General features: G+C 43.6%; 1 protein-coding gene across 2 annotated transcripts in view; it reads left to right on the top strand.

The window, feature by feature from the left end:
• TECTA (tectorin alpha) overlaps positions 1 to 23,651 on the top strand; it is an 88,851-nt gene that overhangs the window by 14,775 nt on the left and 50,425 nt on the right. For both annotated transcript variants that reach the window (XR_014558240.1, XM_083713921.1), the window contains exons 4-7: positions 6,502 to 6,639; positions 8,863 to 9,028; positions 14,665 to 15,077; positions 20,590 to 21,163. Coding sequence is in view for 1 of the 2 variants with exons in the window: in XM_083713921.1 (XP_083570047.1) it covers positions 6,502 to 6,639; positions 8,863 to 9,028; positions 14,665 to 15,077; positions 20,590 to 21,163 (1,291 nt within the window). In the remaining variant the exon portion in view is untranslated. The remainder of the gene's footprint in view (positions 1 to 6,501; positions 6,640 to 8,862; positions 9,029 to 14,664; positions 15,078 to 20,589; positions 21,164 to 23,651) is intronic.

Below are 23,651 nucleotides of genomic sequence, written 5' to 3' on the forward strand. Positions count from 1 at the left end.
CTGCCCAGGTCAATGGTGTGTCAACCTGTTCCGGAGAAGGTTGCATTCACTGTAAAGGTTCTTAGTTTGGAATTCTTAGTGATCCCTCTGTGTCATTAGAGACACAAGTGGCCTCTCTAGTTTGGGATGCCTTCTACTAGCTTGGGCTAATACACCAGCTGGGATCCCATCTTGCCTCCAGGATCTGTGCCCTGGTGATCTCCTGTTTAGATCATCACACTGTGTTGCACCTGGGGCTACCTTTGAAAACAACTTGGAAAATTCAGTCAAGGACATGGCTGTCAGATTCCTAACTGGGACATGTTGTGTTGCAAACATATCACATCAGTACTTTGCCATCTTCACTGGCTCGCAGTTCAATTCAAAGGACTGGTGTTGTCCTTTAAGGGACTTCATGGCTTGGGACAATATCTGAAGGACTCTTCCTCTTCTCCCATGTACCTACAAAGACCTTGAGGTCTTTGTCAGAAAGCCTTCTACAGGTGCCATCACTAGATGGGGAGTTGTGGGTGGCTGCTGCAGAGTGTTCTGTTTGATGAAGGTTCCCCAGTTGCAGAAGGCCCTCCTCATAGAGGACGATCTGCTGCTTCCTCTAATGTCCTTTTGGAAGCCAGTAAGGACCATTCAAGGTGGCACTGTGGGTTAAACCACAGAGCCTAGGACTTGCCTATCAGAAGGTCGGCGGTTCGAATCTCCATTGACGGGGTGAGCTCCCGTTGTTCAGTCCCAGCTCCTGCCAACCTAGCAGTTCGAAAGCACGTCAAAGTGCAAGTAGATAAATAGGTACCGCTCTGGTGGGAAGGTAAACGGCGTTTCTGTGTGCTGCTCTGGTTTGCCAGAAGCGGCTTAGTCATGCTGGCCACATGACCCGGAAGCTGTACGCAGGCTCCCTCGGCCAATAAAGCGAGATGAGCGCCGCAATACCAAAATCAGCCACAACTGGACCTAATGGTCAGGGGTCCCTTTACCTTTACCTTTACCTTTACCTTTAAGGACCTTTCAAACCCCCACCCATCTTTCAAATCTTGTTGTGACCTTTTCTATCTGTTCTAGCTCTTATGTTCTATTCTCCACTCTTTGATCCCGATAGTAATTTTGACTCTGATTTTTACGCCGCATCACATTTGATTGCATTACTGTGGGTTTTAAGTCGTGTGTGTGTGTGTGTGTGTGTGTGTGTGTGTGTGTGTATGCATTTATCTCATAAACCACTTATTATATGTTGTTGTGTGGAAAACACAAATATAATGCAAATATTGTGTGTGTGCTACTGTGATTAGCAAAGCATCTTTTTTATCAACGTGGCAAAATGTTTTAGCAGCCGATGAAGGTGGTAGGCAAAACATTTTTCCACACTAATAAAAAAAAATACTCCACTTAACGATCTCAGTAATTTATATACTATATTAGTGATTAACTGAATACTATAATAGACCCAGAGCAAGTTTGCATGAGGTGCTGTCTGATGCTTCTGTAACCGCCTATAGTGAATAAATAAATAAATAAATATAGGAGGGGTTGAACGTGGGACCATCTACATACATAACAAACATACATAATGTTATTTGTATGCTGCCTTTCCACAGTTCAAACCATGCTCAAGGCAGCTTACAACATGGAAAAACCACATACAGGCATTCCCCCAGTTATGCACGTTTTATTTGTGTGTGACTGCTTTTATGCAGGTCGCCGCAAAATAAATAAATTGATTGGAATGCTGTGCCTTCCCTTGCTCGGGGCTGCTGCCCGGAAGTTGCTCTTGGTCACTCACTTGTTGTGATGCGAGGGATTGGAGAGAAGGCTTGGAGGAGCAGTCCCAAGTGAGAGAAGGCCCATCAGGAGGTGACCCTGGTGGCACATGTGAGTCTCTCTCTCTCCCCCCTCCCTGCATGCTCTATTAAAATGAGGTACTCCCCCCTTTACGCTATTTCAGTTATGTGCACGGAGCCCAGACCATAAACCCCACATAAGTAGGAGGATGCCTGTAACTACAACATAATAAAGTAATTATAAACTATAAACAAAACAAAATACACAACTGAAAGGAACTATTTCCATAGAAATCACAAGTTCTAAAATAAAGATATAAAAAGCTAACAGCAACAATGCCCTACCCCAACAACGCCCCCTGTAAACAATACGCCAGCCCAAGAGTCTGTTCTGTGGCCTCAGCTTTTGTAGCTGGAGTCAGTCCAGGCCCTCCCTTCCCAGGCCAGTTGGGAAAAGGCCTGCAAGGCAGGGAGCAGGTCTTCCAGGACTCACTGCCAAGATGGTCTCTGGTCTCTTCAGCAGCCTCAGCTTTTGCATTCAATGCATGTCCTCTACCACTGAGCTCTGGACAGGTGTTTGACCAAATACACCTTTCAGCCATTTTTCAAACCTGATCAACTTACATGATACCCGAATGAAGCATCATGAGATGCCCCCACTAAGCAGGGCCACGGTTTTGTTTCCCAGGGGGGACAAATGTTGTTGTTTTGTTTGTTTCCCCTGCTGTCTCCACTGGGAAACTGTGGCTGTGCTCTGAAGCAACAGACTCAAATCAGCTGCAGCCAAAGGGCATGCTCCTTCGTGCTTCTTTGCCTTTCCCGAAACGACCTTTACCAATCTCATTCTCACTCAATTCCAAACGTCTGGAGGAGGCAGCAAGGTTGAGGAAGCATGGATTGTTTTGGGGAGAGGGAATTGCATTTGCGGCACAGTGCAATTTGTTTTGAACGGCACCATCCTTCACACAAAACGGCGAGGAAAAGACACTGAAGATTTACATACAGAATATAAAAGAATGCGGGCACTTAAGGCGGGGGAGGGGGTGACATCCATCCCTTTCAATGGAACTTGTAGCAACATTGCCTTTCCCCCAGTGTCAAATGGTTTTGGTTTGTACCCTTGCAGAATGGTGTTCTGAAAAAAACCTCATAAGCATTCTGGTGACTCTATTGTGCAATAGATTTCACAATCTGTTGCACAATGAGTTTCCGCTCGCGCAACTGCTCGTGCAACTGCATTGGATTCTTCTGTTGCTCAATATGAATACTCATGTGCAAGAGCCCTTGTGCTGGTGCAAAGAAAACACTGGATGCATCTCTTAGTAAGCAAAGTATTCCAACAAAGTCCAACAGTGGGCTAAAGACTGTTATGTTTCCAGGGCCAGATCCTTCTCACCAGGCTCTGCACTTTCTTTGCGAAGTGGAAGATCTTAAAAGGGGAGGGGCACCGGTTTGCTACCCAGAACTTCACCTCCTCCTCCTTTCTGACAGTTCCCTCCACAATTGTTGCCTGTGTTGACAATGTGGTCTCTGCCACAGGAGAAATTGGTTCCTTGGGCAGGGAAGATGCTGGCCTCGGGTATAGACACTGGAGGTCCCTGTTCAGAAGTCCCTGACTCAAGAGTCACTGAGCTGATGAGAGCCAATGTGGTGTAGTGGTTAAGAGTGGTAGACTCATAATCTGGTGAACCAGTTACAGATAGGTAGCCGTGTTGGTCTGCCATAGTCAAAACAAAAAAAAATTCCTTCCAGTAGCACCTTAAAGACCAACTAAGTCAGTTCTTGGTATGAGCTTTCGTGTGCATGCACACTTCTTCAGATACCAGTGAAGAAGTGCATGCACACTTCTTCAGATACCTGAACCAGGTTTGATTCCCCCGCTCCTCCACATGCAGCTGCTGGGTGACCTTGGGCTAGTCACACTTCTCTGAAGTCTCTCAGCCCCACTCACCTCACAGAGTGTTTGTTGTGGGGGAGGAAGGGAAAGGAGAATGTTAGCAGCTTTGAGACTCCTTTGGGTAGTGATAAAGCAGGATATCAAATCCAAACTACTACTACTACTTCTCCTCCTCCTCCTCCTCCTCCTCTTCTTCTTCTCAAGCTGTGGTTTAGATCTGGATGTGGCCTGGGGCTTGGGTTGGTTTCTTCCTTTAGTTCGACTGCCTGGCAGAGCCAAACGGCCCCTCCCAGCTGGAGCCCAGGCTGCTGAAAATGAGGAAGATTCATTGTCCAGTTGGCTGGCTGAAGTCAGCCCCAGGATCTGAGGGTACCTCACTGCATGATGTTGTACCCTTGATATTCAGTGACTCACCCCAGCTGCACAGAGACGCAAAGCTTCCCAGTTTGAGCCCTGGCAGCGCTTGACAGCTCCAAGCACAAGGTCTGGAGCTGATAAACTGGAAGCAGAGCGCAGCCGAGTTTTCCCTGTGGTGTTCCAGCCTGGGGAATGGAAGGAAATGTTTTGGGTCTGCTGAGTGGGAAAGGTGGGATATATCAATAAATGAGATCTGAACATGATCCAGTTGAAGTTCATTGCAACTAAGCCTGCAATTTCATTGTATGCAGGTTGTACATTGACACTAAAGGTATTATTATTATTATTATTATTATTATTATTATTATTATCCATAGTTATTGGGGAATATGCCCTGCTGGTCACCACATCTTACACCATGCATTGAAAGCACCTTCCATCCCCAAAACCAAATGTAGTTGGTTAAGGGCACTGGGAAATGCAGTTCTGCGAGAGGTATAGTTCCAAGGATTCATTGAAGCACCATGTGCTTTAAATGTATAGTGTCAATGTGAGTGTGAAATTGGTGGAGGGGGACTTTGCTTAGTGGGAACACCTTTAGTTAAGGATGTCAGCTGCAAACATGTCATCCCTGGTCCAGATCTCACCTTTGTCCCAACACATCTTCTGAAGGACATTGCAGGATGGCATCTCTTTTTATAAAAATATAGGGGGTGGGGGAGGAAAAATCATCTTCTCTCTTTTTAGTGCTTACCTTATCATACTGGAAAGTGGTTGGACAAACATCAGTGTATGTATTGATTGGGCTGAAAAACATCATCATCATCAACAACAACAACAACTGATGGCCTGTAAAAGCCAGACACCCAACTCATTCTCCACCTTTCCACCCAAAAATACAAGCCAAGGGAAATGGCTTCATAAGTTAAGAGGAGCATTTGCTTCACTACTGTGGGTTTTAGATTTATTGGGCCAAATTGGTTTTTGGTTTAATCATTCCATTAAAGTCAGGGGAATTAAGGATGCCGGCCGGAGGGAGGAGAGAGCTGGTCCGCTGGGCCCACTTTTATGGTGGTTGAAATAGGAGGTTCTATAAAACACATGTCATGGAGGGGCCATAAAAGGAGAAGTTACACACTGCCAAAATTGCTTTGAAATTGGGCCTCTTCCAGGCACTGGGCAGTATCCCGACCCGATGTAAATTGGAATCTCATGCACTTAATTCTCTGAAGCGGAGCTATTTTAACTCTGGTTGAGCATGCGGCTCCGAGCGGCTGCCGTTTGATGTATCATCTGCTGGACTATTTTAATATTCTGTGATTTCGTATTTTGAACTTCCAATTGCATGAGGAGACTTTAAAGCAGCTTTAACAGGCATTGATTCGTTAGCCTGACCACTCTGCATCCCAGTGAGACAAGTCCCAGGGGGACAGATCCAGACAGCTATGCTTACTGCTGCCACCTTTTAACTCGCACATTATGGACAGCCCAGTCTTGTGTTTTTTTAGCATACTACTGGGGCAAACCACATAGACTATCAATGGGCTTATTGCAGTTGAAGCGTTACCATGCCTATCTAATATAGCATTTGTTTTAATTGCTGAAACTTCTCAAACTTAAATTGCACACTCTCCAATGAAAATAGGGATGTCCTATTCTATTATTATTATTATTATTATTATTATTATTATTATGAAGGGCACATTCAGGCCAGACCAGCCTCTCCTGGTTGTGGCTTTGAAATCTATTCACTATTAGATTACGGTATTTTCCAGGCCCTTTTCTTTTTTCTCCCAAGTAGGAAGGTCTTCTAAACTTAAATAAACAAACAAATCGATGGCCAACGTATTCTGTTGCCTAGGCTTTGGTGCAAAATCCTGTCTACTGTTCTACAAAAGCCAGGGTTTGCATTATTATACTATCTGAAGAGGGAAGGTAACCGAATAAGATAACGCTTGTATGGATAAAAATGTGATGGTGGGAAGGCTGATACCAGAAGTTCCAGAACAAAGTTTTACTCATGTTTTTCAGTGCTTATTCTAACACTGCCATCTATAGGATGTACAAAGTACAAAACGGGTAAATTAAGATATTTTTTTGGAGCAACATCTGTTGAGGTTGAATCAGCAGCAGAACGAAAATTCAGTGTGTGCTTTGGGGGGGGGAGCAGATTAATTCTTTGCTCTGCTCTGTCTTGCTTACAAAATGTCAAGATTATATCCCAATTTAAATGTTTTCAGTACTAAATGTTTTCAGCCAACTAAAGGTGCTGTTGGGCTTTTAGGGACTAGAAAACAAAATATTGAAATTTGGTGTGCTTAAGATGTTGTGCCCTAATTTCATTAATTAAAAAGTTGCACTTATTTGTTTATTATTATTTTTAATTGTTTGGAAAAATTATTCAAACTCAAAGGAAAAGCTTAGCCAAAGGGAAGTATTTATCTCACTGTCTAAAACAAGCATTTGTGCTTCAAACAGGTGAACACCTTCCAGGCTCTCCTGGTCTCAGATGGAACATCCTCATTTGCCATCTTCAACTATGAGGAAATAAACTGGACCACAGGGACCGCAAGTGGAGGAGACCCTCTGACAGGCCTTGGTGGTGTGATGGCTCAGGTAGGAACTTGAGTTTCTCTCCTTAGGCTGTCTTCTCCAGTGACCATTTTGGTGCCTGGCATCCATGAGGAAAAAGCAGGCAGCTCTGTGGGTGTAGAGAACAGTATGTAACACCCCCTCCAAAAAAAGGTCCCAAGTTCCGGAAAGGGGTCATTTTGCCTATTTCTCCACCTGTAGCATCCGAGTTGAGAAGGGACATGTTCCTGTCCTCCTTCCCTTCAAGGCCCAGAGACTATGTTCAGCCTGAGGAAACAGGAGGCAGGGCCCATCTTGAAAAGTGGGCCTGTGCCTTGCCCTGAGGCAAAGATCTTAGTGAGAGATATGGCACTGTGGAGTTGAGGAGAAGTAAAGGAGTTGGAGGAAGAGCTGAATCCATCCATCTGTACATTCGTCCATCCATTCCTCTATGGCTCATCAAACCTGGTGGTCCTGTGGCTAATAGCAATAGGAATCACAATAGGAATAGAATGGCAGAGTCACTACTCACAGTTCAGAGTGTGGTTCAAAGAAACAGACCGAGCCAGACCACTGGTCCATTTAGGTCAATATTGTCCATGCTGGATGGAAGCAGCTCTCCAGGGTTTCAAGCAAGTTTCAAGCAAGGGATATTCCCAGCCCTACCTGAAGATGATGGAGATTGAACTGGTCCATTTAGGTCAATATTGTCCATGCTGGATGGAAGCAGGTCTCCAGTGTTTCAAGCAAGGGATATTTCCAGCCCTACCTGCAGATGATGGAGATTGAACCTAAGACCTTCTGCACAAAAACAGCTGCTGTTCCATTGAGCTATGGCCTTTCCCTGTAAGTTCAGTGTTTGCTTCAGCACAGAGACAAAAATGCTTCTGAATACCAGTTGTTGGAAGCCACAGAAGAAGAGAGGTTCCTACGTTTGGTTCCTGCTCGAGAGTTTCCCACGGGCATCTGATTGGCTGCTGTGAGAACAGGATGCTGGACTAGATGGAACATTGCTGGCCTGATCCAGTGGGTTCGTCTTATGTTCTTATTCCAGAGGATTGTTGCAGCAAAAACAGCAGTCTTGTGGCTCTGAAAGATTAACGAATTTGTTCCACCATAAGCTGTATGATAGACGCTAGAAGCCCACTTCATCGGAGGCATATCATGGGACACCACTTTCATGAATAGTTGCTGTGTTTATTTCCCCACTTAAGCTCTCCTTGAATTGCAAGAGACTCTACTTTTATTGCACTCACCATTTTCCACTGCATTTTGCAATTTCCCCCAAGTGTGTGTGTATCACACATGCTTATGCATACGCTTGCCAACTGAAGATAACCGCGCAGCTGACAAAGTGTACCCTGCTCCACAAAAGGTTGCACCTGCCTTCCCCGCTGCATTGCTTTCTGGGTGTTTTGGATCAGGACTCGTCATCACTACTGATGGGAATGTTGGGATACTGCCGGGGAGATGGGGGCATCAGGCAGGCCCCCGCTGGCTCCAGCCACTGGCCGGCAGCTGGACGAACATGATCACCGGTCTCCCTTGGAACAGCATCGGTCAGCGACACGAGCCTCAGATACGTGTAGAGACCCATGCACGCTCTGTCAGCAGAGTGTGTAAATCTTCTCACAGCAGAAGAGGCAGACAAAGAAATGTGTAAGCATAATGTACAGCATTTTATTCAGCACAGTTCAGGAACAAAGGAAAACATGTCTGCTTCCCTTCGTCTCCAGCAAAACAGCAGTAACACAAAAGCTATATACAAACGGAAGTTCCCAGCAAACTGTGCTGGAAATGTAAACAGGCATGTGACACACAATAGTCATGCCTGTCCCTTTTAAGGTGGAACAGAACTATATCCTAACAGGGAGTTCCATCAATCAGTTCATCCATCTCTTGATGACGGCCAGTGACCAATATTCAGAAGGAAACTTTGTGCAAATGTCCAAAATAAGTACAAAACCCCCAGAAAACCACAGCAATAAAATTACTAATAACTGAATCATACAATAGAACACCAGGCACAGAAAACATAGTTGTAACACTGCTGATATTAACCCTGCTGAGTTTTATGCGCAACGCTTCGTTACCCTGGAAAACAGGGATGTGCTGTGATCTAAAAGGAATAAAATGACATAAAATGCAGCTGCAGTAGAGGCTGGATCTGCTGCCTGAGGCAACCACCTCCCCTTGCCTCATGGGTGGGCCAACCATGGCTGCAGCCTTTTACTCATATCCCGCCCCCCTCTCCCCTATGTATTGTAGGCTGGCTTCAACGGTGGAAATAACACCAACTTTTTCAGCATACCTGGTTCCAGAACCCCAGATATAGCCAACATTGAAGACACAACCAACGTTAATGTGCCGGGCCGTTGGGTGTTCAGAATCGATGGGAGGGAAATTGACCCAGCCAATGGGTGCAGTTTTAGAGGTAAGCAATAATTTTTTAAAAAATCCCACTTTATGTTGTTTCCCGTTTTTGATCCAGGCAGCAAAATGTTGACTACACTGACCGTCAGTGTTTTGGGCAGTGTTTTGCAGCAATGAATACCTGCTCTGGCAGGCAGCCTCTGCAACCCGGCAATGTTTGGCATATGCATTCAAAACTCATAATGCATATGAAATATTTGTTCATTTATTATATTTATTCTTCTTTCTTTTTTGGTCAAAGAATGAAAATCAAAGCAACTTACAAAAAAAGGACACAGAACACATTAAAAACATAGGGTAAAACAACCCCAAATACACAAATCTATAGATGATAGATAGATATAGATAGATATAGATAGATGATAGATAGATAGATGATAGATAGATAAATAGATAAATAGATAGATGATAGATAGATAGATAGATAGATAGATAGATAGATAGATAGATGATAGATAGATAGATAGATAGATAGATAGATAGATAGATAGATAGATGATAGATAGATAGATAGATAGATAGATAGATGATAGATAGATAGATAGATAGATAGATAGATAGATAGATAGATGATAGATAGATATAGATGATAGATAGATCCAATGACACTTCACCCTGCTAAGAGAAATTTAAGATCCAATGGAGTTGTTGAGTATCAATGTTTCTTCCTGTTGCTCAAAAACAAAAAGTGATGGCACCAGTCCCACAAACCTTAAAACACCCTCCCTCCAAATCTGGTGCCCTTCAGAAGGTTTAGACTACAACTCCCATGTTTCCCGACTATGGGCTGTGCTGGCTGGGCCTGATGGCAGCTGTAGTCCAAAACATCTGGAGAGCACCTTGCTGAGGAAGGCTGTCTTACAACAACCATGTAAAGTAGGCCAATGTAGTCTCCATACTGCAGACTGGGCCCTGAGAGAATAGCAGTTTGCTGAACATCACCTGGATAACTCTAAGGTAAGATTAGTCCTGGGCAGGAGGGAGGCCCCTGCCTTGACACCTGTGCATGAACAATGCACCTTATTCATTACTTACAACGGTGTAAGAGGGCAGGCCACATCTGTGCTACAAGCATATCTCTGCTTTTAAGCCTGTTTAACTGGGGTTGTTGACGCAGGTAGCACTGTGGGTTAAACCACAGAGCCTAGGACTTGCCGATCAGAAGGTTGGCGGTTCGAATCCCCGTGACGGGGTGAGCTCCCGTTGTTCGGTCCCTGCTCCTGCCAACCTAGCAGTTCAAAAGCACATCAAAGTGCAAGTAGATAAATAGGTACCACTTCAGTGGGAAGGTAAATGGCGTTTCCGTGCACTGCTCTGGTTCGCCAGACTAAGCGGCTTAGTCATGCTGGCCACATGACCCCGAAGCTGTACGCCGGCTTCCTCAGCCAGTAAAGCGAGACGAGCACCACAACACCAGAGTTGGTCACGACTGGACCTAAAGGTAAAGGGGTCCCTTTACCTTTACCTAACTGGGGTTGTCATCACATTTCATCCTAAACTGAGAAACTTAAAGTAAATTCCTACTCAGGCAGAACACCCACGGAATTACAAGGGGAGCTGAAAGGTTCTGTGAAATTGCTTAGAGGAATTTCTTGTTTCCCTCCTGAAGGAATTATAGGAACTGTAGTTTGAGGGGATGGCAGGGGGAGCAATAAGCTATGAGAGCGTGGTAGTGAATTGTCATAATTTGTTAATATTTGTTCATTCTCGCTGGTAATGTTGATGTTAATTAGCGCAGAGTACCTTACAGTCATTATCTTAACCTGTCTGATAATAAAGGACAAATGCAGTGGAGACCGCTAAGAGCCTCCTACGTTAAAAAAAAAATGATCTCATTTAATGCTAGTAGGTTGCATTGTTCTCTCACTTCCTTTCTTATCTCAGGGAGTAGCAATTAATGGGAAACGCAAGCTGGGTCAGTCTGTTGAAGTGAAAGCAGCAATGAATCCCACGGCACTTCCGTTTATAGCAGCAGTGGGGATCCTGTGGCCTTCCAGATATGGCTGGGCTCACATCATAGAATCATAGAACTGTAGTATTGGAAGGGACCACAAGGGTCATCTAGTCCAACCCCCTGCCATCTTTTTTGCCCAACATATTGCTCGAACCCACGACCCTGAGAATAAGAGTCTCTTGTTCTACTGTCTGAGCATCCTTGAGCGTTGGACAAGCTGGCTGGAGCCAATGGGAGCTGCAGTCTAACAACAGACAGAGGGCCACAGATGAACCATGAACATCAACAGAGGCATCCACAGAGCATCAGTTTTTATATTAGTTTCTATGCATGGTTTTATTGTTTAAGAGTTCACTGGATGGGTTTTATGAGCTTGTGTTTCTGTGTTTTCTTTTGCTTTTACCATGTAGGTTGGCTCTGTGCTTTGAAGCATTCTATAATATTTGTTTTTTTAAAAAAAACAAGACACGGCTGTCCAGATGTTGTTGGGGCTACCATTCCCCAACATCTCATGACCTTTGGGCATGCTGCCTAAGAAAAATGAAAGGGCCACAGTTTCCTCATCAGTGGAGGCTGGTCGATTTGGGCAATCTCCGCTTGGTCTCAGTCAGCTCCCATCCTCCTGGGACAATCCCTGGCTGTCATCTTCCTTCTCCTTAATCTCAGTGTTGCCCTTGTAGAACCCACCAGGAAGGAGGAGGAGGATGGGGACAAAACTAGAATCAGTTGGCTCTTCCTGATATTGCCACTGGCTCCACCTACAGGTGGCCTCCTGGCCTTGCACCCTACCAGTCCCAACGGACACCAATCACCACTGTTCCCCATCCATTCTTTATCTGCCCCAGCATGTCCTGAGACACTGAGGCTTTCTCATAGTTTGCAGCTAACAGAAAATGTGCAGATTGTGCTCACGTAATTTGCAACTAACAGATGAATCAAAACAACAAGAGCCACACCACAAGGCCGCCACCGCTTCATTACTACTTTTCTATTAAGTTATGGTCCTCTTGTGCTAGATTTTTAAAATATCAGCACTGATAGGGATCCTATTAACCTTATCTTTACAAACACAACATGCTAGCTGATAACAAGCGAGCCCCTCCTGCACACTCCCTTGGAAATGCCATCGCCTTGAAAAGATGCTATGGCTGATCAAACATTTCCCCGTCTCCTGAATTATGGATCTCAGATGCGTTAACAGGCCTCCCTGCATAATGTGTGTGTGAGCATCAGTATAAACAGGACCAAAACACTCTCTGCCACCCCACAGGGACTTGAGTGCAGGGAGATTATAGCATTAGCTTTTTAGGAATTTAAAAGAGCATATATCCTTTCTCTGCCACAGGTCTGAGAATATTCTTTCTCTGCCACCTGTCTGCACACTGCTGGGATCAGAGCATGCATCTGTCCATCTGGCCATGTTGGATTGGAGAGCCCCAGGGCTGACCCACAGACAGGAGAGTCAGCCTGGAGGCAGAGGCGACTGCAAGCCAGAAGCTGAGCTGGGAAGCCTGTCCAAAGCTCAGGGGCAGGAGTGGGTTGGGATGAGGATGAAGGCAAGCCAACAGATGGGGAAACTGGCAGACATGGAAGCATGGATGGAGGGAGATAAAGGAGGAACAGGCAAGTTGAGAGGCAGAGATACCTAAAGCAAAGCTAGTGAGCCATATACCAGAGTCTGGATGGTGCCCAGGCAATGACCCAAGCTCAATATGGTGGAAATGACAAGGGAACTTCAGCTGCAGACACACTTTATTCTAGACTTAATGGAGGCTGAGTACTGGTCTTAGCTATTGCAGACCATACACAACCTACAACTATGGCATATTTCTTTGCCCCTGAAAAGCTGGTTTTGGCGTTTGCCCTCTTGGGTGTGTGATATCATGGTGGGTCATAAGGAAAGAGTTAAATGAGTGTGAAGTGATTGGCCAGTAGGAACACAAGGGGAGGAGGTTGGCGTTAGAGTTGGAGTTGTTGGGGAGTCAGTCGGGTGTTAGAGAAGAGAGAGGGAAGATAAGTCTGTGGGTTGGGATAATTTGATGTGAGAGAGTGAGAGAATCTGTTAAGAGGAGTCAGATAGACAGTTGCTGTTATGTACTGAAGTTCTCACCCTGAGCCAGCAGGGGGATACTGTAGATAGTTATACAAATGAAGGATCGAAAGTGACGTTGGATTGGATAGTTTTGACGTTGATTGGATAGTTTTAGAAAGTTCCTACAGTAACATTGTACTGGGGCGCTATATAAGCAGGCTGACTGAGCTCCTCAGTTCAGTTCTGTTCTGGCTTCTGAATAAACAAGAGCTGTTTGAAGAATCACTGTGTCGTCTGATATGTTCACCCACAACTTAACAGTTGGGATAATCAGTTAGAAGTTATTAGGAAGGTATAGGCCGGTAAAGAAGCTAAGATTAAGAAACTGACAAGAAAAATTATCTGAAACCATAAACTTGATAATGCTTATAAAATAAACTTGTTTATTTGGTTTAATGTTAACAACTGCCTGGACTCTGTGCGTACCCGAGAGAAACGGGTTGGTGGCAGCGGGGAAGCAACCACAGTGGTGGCACAGGGATCAATAGACCGTCAAACGTCCGCGGTCCCTGTGTGATCGCCACACTGGTTTCATTCATTCCATGTGAAAACAGGTGTGGGAAGAGAGTGTACCCATGGCTGCTCAGTGACGTTCAGCAGGGGGGTGGCCTTTGCCAAAATTACAATTGCCACTCTCTTCTTCATTTATCTGGGACATGTGCCAGGAGGAAAAGGCTTGGATAACCTAATCAAAGAGATGGTTTTCCAACCCGAATCGAGTAACCTGCAGACAGCAGAATCTAGCATCCCCAGACCACACCCCTCACCAGTTGTGCCTCCTCTTTGGCCTGTCTAGAATTATTTATTTCAATTGATTTGATTTCATTCGGTTTACACCCCAGCCTTCCTCCCAGAGGAACCGAGGGCAGCAACATGTCTTTGAACTCTGATAATATTTCTTTCTTGTTTGGATGGCAAACAGAGATGTGTGTGAGTATGTGTGGAAACTGGCCTACTGTGCAAAGGCAAAATTCAACTTCGTTGCTCCACCCACCACTAGCATATCTCCCCCAGAAGTTTGCCTGGAAGGAAATGTAGCCCTCAGGCTGAAAAACATCCCCCCACCCCTGATACAAAATTTTGTATTATAGATAAACACACACACAGTGGTTTCTGTAATGCTGTGTCTATCATGAAGTATTGTTGCTTCGGAATTATGCTGCTTGATGTTTAATTACTGCTAATTCATATTGGAGGAAAATGAGCCTAACTAAGCAATTGCAAATTAATGCCCCTTGAGTTGCAAACATAACTCACCCAATTGTTACTAGAATTCAGTTACAGCAGCGGTGGCGTATTTGAGATGTAATTCACGCTGCACGGATGTAGTAATTTGTTGGTGCCAGAAGACTTTGTCGGAGCTTAATTGTGGTCAATGCACTGCGATTTGAACATGTTGAGTTTTCATCTTCTCATGCTGTGAACGTAGAAGTGACACCTACTAAATTCAAGCAGCTTTTGCAATTCAGGATTGCTATCATTTGAAGTGTGTGTTTAAAATTGATTTACTCAGAGTAAAACATCGTTGCATCCAAATCTTTGCTACAAAATGGGCTGATTCTTTTTCTTGTTTATGTTCTTATTCTTTTAGGCCAGTTTCTCCGTCAAGGAGAGATATTCTGGGAAAGCGCCAACTGCTCCATCAAATGTCGTTGCCTGGATTTCAACAATGAGATATTTTGCCAGGAGGTGTCTTGCGGCCCCTATGAACTCTGTGAGCCAAAGGATAAGTTCTACCAGTGTGTGCCAGTGGAAAGCAGCACTTGTGTGGTCTTCGGGGACCCTCACTACCACACTTTCGATGGCTTCCTCTTCCATTTCCAGGGTTCTTGCTCCTACCTCCTAGCCAGGCAGTGTTGGCCAGGATCCATCCTCCCTTTCTTTAGTGTGGAAGCCAAGAATGAGAATCGAGGTGGCTCTTCTGTTTCCTGGCTAAAGGACATCTCTGTTGAGGTTTATTCGCACAAGATAATCATCCCCAAAGGCAGCTTTGGGAAAATTATGGTGAGAGTCAATTTTTTCATTATGGGGAGAAAATTCAATTAAGGGCCCTTGATTCGTTTAAAATTAGGGACCAACGAATACGTCAATTTTGGTTTCTCTCAATTTCTCACGTTTCCAATCTTAAAGATTAGCTCTCCACATTTCCACTTCTTTTTGTGATTTATTTATTTGTTTCACGAAAATTCATCAGCATTTTAGAGTGGATTTCTCCCAGTGCACACTTCTTCTTCTTCTTCTTCTTCTTCTTCTTCTTCTTCTTCTTCTTCTTTGAATTTATATACTGCCCTATACCTGGAGGTCTCAGGGCAGTTCATAGAAAAGTGATATTTTTACATGATTTTTACATGATTTTCACTGATACGTGCTATTTTATGCACACTTTACTCAGTCATATGCATTGTGTGCATATTACTTGGCTGAAGAAATGTTTTGCAAAATTTGGAGATCTGCAAATTTCAAAGGATGGTTGTGTTTCTGTTCACACATTGTTTTGGAAAGAGCAAATTAAGCCACTTCATCTTCAAAAGAGAACTGTATTGAAGTTCTCCTCCAACCCCATTTAAAACTAGAGCTAGACTGAAAAAATGGGATATTTTCACAAACATTTTTGGCAGCAAAAATCAACCACCACCCTTTTGGCAATTTTTCAGGGACTGCAAAGTTAGGATAGTGCTTCCCAAGCTGTTTCACTCAGCCTCAGAGAAGTTGTCATGTATCCAGCTCTGATAGGCTACATAATGCCATGACACCACTACATTTGACCCTCTGTTGGCTGGGAATTTACCAGGAAGAAGTTTGAAAAGGAAAAATGGCCCTGGAATAAGAACGCTGGTGGTGCTGGTTGTAGTAGTGTCAGACAGCCAGTTGGAGAGGGAGGTGGGTGTTCAAGTAATAACAGGGTTGTTTGGAAAAATATTTCATTTGTAAAGCAACAAAACCTGCTAACAATACATAAAATATTAGCTCAGAATCCACTTAACACTGTTCCTTGTAGGCTTCCATCATTAATACTGGGGTTATCCTTTCTAGGTTTTTATTCTGACGTTAAAACGGCATTTCATGTGGTTTTCAGTTCATCTCAAGAAGTGTGTGTAGCTGCTGTCTGAACGCTCCTTTCAGACAGGGGTGGTCAACTGATGGCCTTTGGGCTGGATAAAGCTAAAGGAGCCTTTTTCCTAGCTCCCAGTAGACCTCACACCCAAAGTTTTTTAAGTTATTTAGAAATACACTGCTACATCTTCCTTCACACTTCAGTGTCACCCCTTTTATACACAATATGTAAATGGACCTCTTCCTGTGTAATGCTATGCTTGAGCGTATATGCTGTATTACAGTCTTTCTGGCTGGATGGTACCAACTCAGTTATGAAGCAGAACACCTCCAGGTTATGGTTTGGAGAACAAAGCATCTTCACCACCCCAAGATCATTCCTGCTTTTAGGATACTGGGATCCAAAACTGAACTTTCTGATTGAATTCCAGATTGCAGCATTCCCCCCCCCCCCTCATATCTGGATAGCATCTCTGTGCAGTGCTTAATAAATTTGAGGGGCTCTGTGACTCATAATGTTGGATTGTATCAAATGTAGCCCTGTGTAAGCTTCCCATGAGTAGCAAGATTTCCCCTTGTGCAATGGGACTTGTCTCGCTCCTCACCCAACAACCCACCTCCGCTGTGTGCCCCCTCAACCTATTTGGGGTTCCCCCAACACTTCAGAGCAGATTTGAGAAAAGGGTGGGAGGAGGAGGGGAAATCTTGTTGCACATGCAGAAATCTTTGTGCTGACAGGATGGTGACTTAGCACTGCATTGAATGAAATAATAATGGTCTGGTTGGCAGACGTTTTGTTATAAAATAGTAAATAAATACATTTTGGATCCTCCTCTTTTCCTTTTTTTTAAAAAGATATTTTATTGAGTTTTACAAAAATTAACAACAATAAAATTAACTAAAATCACAAAAAACCAACAAACACACACATCAGAAATAAAAACAAAAACACAGAATAGGAAAAATAAAAACATAAAGAAGAAAATTCAACATTAAAAAAAAACTCTGTTTCAGATTAATACCCTTCCAAATCTTATTTTCTTTGCTTCCACCCGCCTTCCTTTCATGTATTCCACTTTAAAATTAGTTCAGCAATTATCATGTTATTCAAGTTCATCTTTTATCCTTCCCTTTATACTCTTACTTATCTTAATCACTAGAACCCCTTCATTTCCTTTACAATGCCCTTAGCATTCATAAATTTTACAATGTTTTTGTAGATAAACTTTAAACTTCTTCCAATCCTCTTCCACCTGCTCTTCTCCTTGATCTCGGATTCTGCCGGTCATTTCTGCCAGTTCCATATAGTCTATAACTTGCGTCTGCCATTCTTCCAGAGTGGGTAGATCTTGTGTCTTCCAGTGCTTTGCGATGAGTATTCTTGCTGCTGCTGTAGCATACATAAAAAAGGTTCTATCGTTCTTTGACACCAATTGGCCGACCATACCCAGGAGAAAGGCCTCTGGTTTCTTTAAGAAAGTATACTTAAATACTTTTTTCAGTTCATTGTAGATCATTTCCCAGAAAGCCTTGATCCTTGGGCAGGCCCACCAAAGGTGAAAGAATGTTCCTTCCGTTTCTTTGCATTTCCAACATTTATTGTCGGGCAAATGGTAAATTTTTGCTAGCTTGACTGGGGTCATGTACCACCTGTAAATCATTTTCATAATATTTTCTCTTAAGGCATTACATGCCGTAAATTTCATACGGGTGGTCCACAACCGTTCCCAGTCAGCAAACATAATGTTATGACCAATATCTTGTGCCCATTTTATCATAGCAGATTTAACCGTTTCATCCTCAGTATTCCATTTCAACAGCAGATTATACATTCTCGACAATACCTTAGCACTGGGTTCTAACAATTCTGTTTCCAACTTCAATTTTTCCACCTGGAAGCCATTTTTCCTGTCTGAATTATAGGCCTCTCTTACTTGGAAGTAATGTAACCAATCCTGCACCTTATCTTTAAGTTTCTCATAACTCTGCAATTTCAGTTTGTCCCCTTCCTGTTCCAAAATTTCCCAATATTTTGGCCAGTTCGATCCCATATTAAGTTTTTTCAAGGCCTTAGCCTCCATTGGTGAAAGCCACCTTGGGGTTTTATTCTCCAAAAAATCTTTATATCTGACCCAGACATTAAACAATGCTTTCCTGACAATATGGTTTTTAAACGCCTTATGAGCTTTGTCCTTACCATATCACAAGTATGCATGCCATCCAAAAACATTATCATGTCCTTCCAAATCAAGAATGTCTGTATTCTCAAGAAGTAGCCATTCCTTCAGCCAGCAAAAGGCTGCTGCCTCATAATATAGTTTGAAGTCCGGCAGGGCAAACCCCCCTCTATCCTTTGCATCAGTAAGAATTTTATATTTAATTCTGGGCTTTTTGCCCTGCCAGACAAATCTAGAAATTTCTTTTTGCCACTTCTTGAAACAGTCCATCTTGTCAATTATTTGTAACGTTTGAAACAAAAACAACAATCTTGGCAATACATTCATTTTGATAACTGCTATTCTACCCAGTAAGGAAAGCTTTAGATTTGTCCACGTTTCAAGGTCTTTTTTCACTTCAGACCAACACTTTTCATAGTTGTCTTTGAATAAGTTAACATTCTTTGAAGTCATATTCACCCCTAGGTATTTTACTTTTTTCACCACTGTTAAACCTGTTTCTCCCTGAAACCTTTCCTTCTCCATTGGTGTTAAATTCTTCTCCAAAACCATAGTTTTTAATTTATTAAGTTTAAACCCTGCCACCTGACCAAATTCTTGTATTATTTCCAAAGCTCTTCTAGTACTAGGTATTGGCTCCTGTAATGTCAAGACTAGGTCATCTGCGTAAGCTTTCAATTTGTAATGTTTGGCTCCGACCTGTATACCTTGAATCTGTTGGTCCCTTCTAATCATGTTCAGCAAGACCTCCAGGACTGAAATAAAAAGCAAAGGGGAAATTGGGCAGCCTTGTTGTGTCCCTTTCTCTATCTTAACTTCTTCTGTAACTGCATTGTTCACTATCAATTTTGCCTTTTGTTCTGAGTAAATCGCCCCTATACCGTTTCCAAACCTTTCTCCCACCCCCATCCCTTGCAGGTTTTTCTTCATAAAACTCCAAGAAATATTATCAAAGGCTTTCTCTGCATCAATGAATATCAATACTGCTTTTGTGTTGATATTAACTTGTAGTTTTTCCAAAATGTCAATTAGATTCCTTGTATTATTTAACATATTTCTGCCTGGGAGAAAGCCTGCTTGATCTTTGTGTATAATTCCTGCTAGAACTTTTTTTAATCTTTTAGATAAAATGTCTGCAAAAATTTTGTAATCCACGTTAAGTAGGGATATGGGGCGGTAGTTCTTAAGTTGTGTCTTTTCTAATTCATTTTTCGGTATAAGCGTGATATAAGCATCTTTCCACGACTCCGGTGCTCTTTTCCCCTCCATAATTTCATTGCAAACCTCCATTAATGGTTGAATTAAATAATCTTTCATTACTTTGTAGTATTTGGAGGAAAGCCCATCCGGGCCTGGAGACTTGCCTAGTTGCAGGTTCTTAATGGCACCTTCAACCTCCTGTTCAGTAATTCTGTCATTCAATATTAATTTATTCTCTTGAGATATATTTTGTAATCCATTTGTTTTTAAGAATTTCTCAATCTTGGTCTCATTCTGTGGCCCTTGTGCATACAGTTGTTTGAAGTATCTCTGGAAACAATCTTTAATCTCCTGTGGGTTTTGTATATTCCTTCCATTTACTTCAAAATTTGTCACAGTTTTTAATTTTTGTCTTTTCTTCAGCTGCCACGCTAACAGCTTTCCGCATTTATTAGCCGATTCAAAAGTTTTTTGTCTCATTTGTTTAATCTTCCATTCTATATCCTGATTAACCAATTTCAAATATTGTGCCTGATGTAATTTAATTTCTCGCAGAATCTCCTGTGACTTTGGTTTAGTCCTTAGTCTCTTTTCTCCTTCTTGAATTTTTCCTAAAATCTTTTCTTTTCTTTCCTCTTGAAGTCTCCTCTTTATAGCATTTTGTTGAATCAAAAAACCTCTCATAACGGCTTTACTTGCATCCCAGATTACTCTTTTTTCCACAGTTATCTTCAAGTTTATTTCAAAATAATCTTTCATGATTTTTTGGGCCTTCTTAATAATTTCAGGATCCCTGAACAAAGTGTCATTCATTCTCCATCTAAAGGAACCAATCGGTGTTAATTTCATGTCCATTCTCACAGGGTTATGGTCGGCGCAAATTTTTGGGCAGATTTCCACCTTCCGGATCTTAGGTGCCATCCCTCTTGTAATCCAGATTTGGTCAATTCTTGTCCAGGTCACTCTTTTCCTCTCTCTCTCTCCCCCTCTCCCTATGTCTCCCCACCCCTATTTATTTATTTATTTATTTATTCTATTTTTAAATAAAAGAAAACAATGTTTTGTATTTTGTACCCATACTGCAGATAGACGACTTGGTTATGTCTCTACCCGTTTTTCTGGAACTGGGGGCCATAAAAATCTACCAGAGTGGTTTGTCGACAGCGGTAGAAACAGACTTTGGGCTCTTAGTGACCTACGATGGAGACCATTATGCTGCTATTTCTGTCCCAGGCTCCTACATCAATGCCACATGTGGTCTCTGCGGGAACTACAACAAGAACCCTGAGGATGATGTGCTGCGCTCGGATGGGAAAATGGCCACGTCGGTGCTGGATCTGGGGGAAAGCTGGCGTGTCTATCACCCTGAATGGAAGTGCTCCCCAGGCTGCTTAGACAACTGCAGCCTTTGCGATGCAGCGACCGAGTCCCTCTATTTTGGCCCCGAGCACTGTGGCTTTATCAACAAAACTGGAGGTCCTCTCTGGGAATGTGGCGCCATCGTTGACCCTACAGCTTTTGTCCACAGCTGTGTTTACGACCTGTGTAGCATCCGAGATAACGGCACCGGAGGGCTCTGCCAAGCGATTCAGGCTTACGCCTTGGTTTGCCAAGCCCTTGGCATCCCCATCGGAGAGTGGAGAGCACAGACAGGATGCGGTAAGTGGGCATACAATGAAGCTTCAGAAAGATGCAAAACAAGATGGGAACAGGGGCCCTTCTTGGACTACAACTCCCATCATCCCAAGGAATGGGTAGATTTGTTGATTTCCATTTCTCTCAGTTCCTCGTTTTCCCAATCTTCAGTTCAGTTCTTCACATCTCGTCAATTTGTGATTTATTTATTTTTGTAAAAAGATGAAGAAGCAGGGCCACTGGTGCAAAAGAAGGTATGTCCCCGACTAAGTCCTACTCATCATAGACCCACTGAAATTAATGGACCTAAGCTAGTCATGTCCATTAACTTTGATGAGTCTTCTCTGAGTAGCATTGGGTACAAACCCACATTTAACAAGATAAGAACATTGGACAAGCCATGCTAGATCAGGCCAATGGCCCATTTATTCTACCTTCTTGTTCTCAAGGTGAGCAACCCAGGGTTTCCCAAATTTGGGTCTTCAGCTGTTTTTGGACAATGATTCCCATCATCCCTGACCACTGGTCCTGCTAGCTAGGGATGATGGAGTTGTAGTCCAAAAACAGCTGGAAACCCAAGTTTGGGAAATCCTAGACTGACCAGATGCTTGTGGGAAGCCTGCAAGGGGGTGAAACAGCATTCTGCCCATCTATGGTAAAGGTAAAGGTAAAGGGACCCCTGACCATTAGGTCCAGTTGTGACCGACTCTGGGGTTGCGGTGCTCATCTCGCTTTATTGGCCAAGGGAGCCGGCGTACAGCTTCTGGGTCATGTGGCCAGCATGACTAAGCCGCTTCTGGCGAACCAGAGCAGCGCACGGAAACGCTGTTTACCTTCCCGCCGGAGTGGTACCTATTTATGTACTTGCACTTTGACATGCTTTCAAACTGCTAGGTTGGCAGGAGCAGGGACCGAGCAACGGGAGCTCACCCCGTCGCGGGGATTCAAACCGCCAACCTTCTGATCAGCAAGGCTCTGTGGTTTAACCCACAGTGCCACCTGCGTCCCTTGCCCATCTATGACCCCAAGTTAATTCAAAGGCAGAAAGCCTCCAACAGTGAAGGCAGACAGCTATTGCTAGCCATCTCCTCCATGAATTTGTCTAATCCTTTTGTAAAGCCCACAAAGCTCGTGGCCATCGCTGCCTCCTGTGGGAGTGAGTTCCACAGATTTCACTCTACCCTTCTTTGTCCCCAATCAGCATTGCTGTGTTTGTGGAGAAAAACTGACAGGCTGACAAGAAAATTGGAGTCTTCCACCACTCTCTGGCATGCATGTTAACGCCGAACTGATCTAGTGCCCTCGATGCACATTTAGATTTCTTCACTTAAGACATTTCCATATTGCTTTGTTATTCACCCTTCCAAGCAGCACACATCATAACAATCCGTTGCTCAACAAGGCTCTTCACCACATACACAGGAAAAGGAGAGGCGAGGACAGAGCAAGTGGCTGTGTCACAGAGCAGTTACTTGTACCCAGGCTTGAGGGTAAGGAATGTAAGGTTAACTTTGGATTCCCTTTCTGAGAAGAGCTGCGGTTTCAGCAGCCTTCAAGAAACGTTGATGGGAGCAATGGGGGGAAGGGGGGGGGGAAAGCTCTCCATCCAAACACTGAATGAGCTTAACACAGAAGAGCCAAGAGGGGCTGGGATTCAAGTAAGCATTGTTGCCATGAAAGCTGATTCAGCCCTCTCCCTGTTTACAATCCAAGAAAAGACAAAGGGACACTTGAAGTAACTAAGGAGCAGCGAGCAAAGGACAAGCAGAAGCAAAACCACTCAAGCTTGTTCTTTGCTCCCTGGGTGGAATTCAATGCTGGGTCGGTGGAAGGAATTTAAGTGCCCACGTTGAATTCGCGTGAGAGACACGGTGCGATTTACGGCTGACATTTGGGGCTTGGATAAATTGGGGGCATCTGTACTGGCTTGCCTCTCCCTCTCTCGTTTGTCACCTGCATCATTCAGCCGATTTCATCTTGATTTGCACCTGCCCAACTCAGAAAAGGAAAAGGAACTGTGAACAGAGGAAGCTGCCTTATACTGATGCATCTAGCTAAATATTGCCTGCACTGACTGGCAGCAGCTCTCCAGGGTTTCAGGCAGGGTCTTCTCTGAGTTGGACTAGCACTGATATGTGTCTCAGGTATAACCATCTGCTAGCTTAAGAGAGCCTTATAAAAGCTGATGCCTTGCAGATGTGATGATGATTAATGTCATTTATTAATCGCTTCCCGTGAGCCATTCCAAAGTGATCGACAATATAATCAGTACACACAGTATAATCATAGAACCATAGAATTGCAGAGTTGGAAGGGACTCCAAAGGTCATTCAGTCCAACCCCCTGCACGAATAACACAGCTTTCACATTTTTTTAAAAAAAAACAGAACACATGGCTTTTTTTTTTAGCCAGAGCTCACTGAAATTCATTTCCGGCACCTCTCAGCCGGACGCCTTTGCCATTCTAAGAGAATGAGGGAGGCGTTCATGGTGCGTTCCGGCACCCTTTTTT

The sequence above is a fragment of the Podarcis gaigeae genome, assembly GCF_964106915.1.
Source record: "Podarcis gaigeae genome assembly, chromosome: 15".
Taxonomy (NCBI): domain Eukaryota; kingdom Metazoa; phylum Chordata; class Lepidosauria; order Squamata; family Lacertidae; genus Podarcis; species Podarcis gaigeae.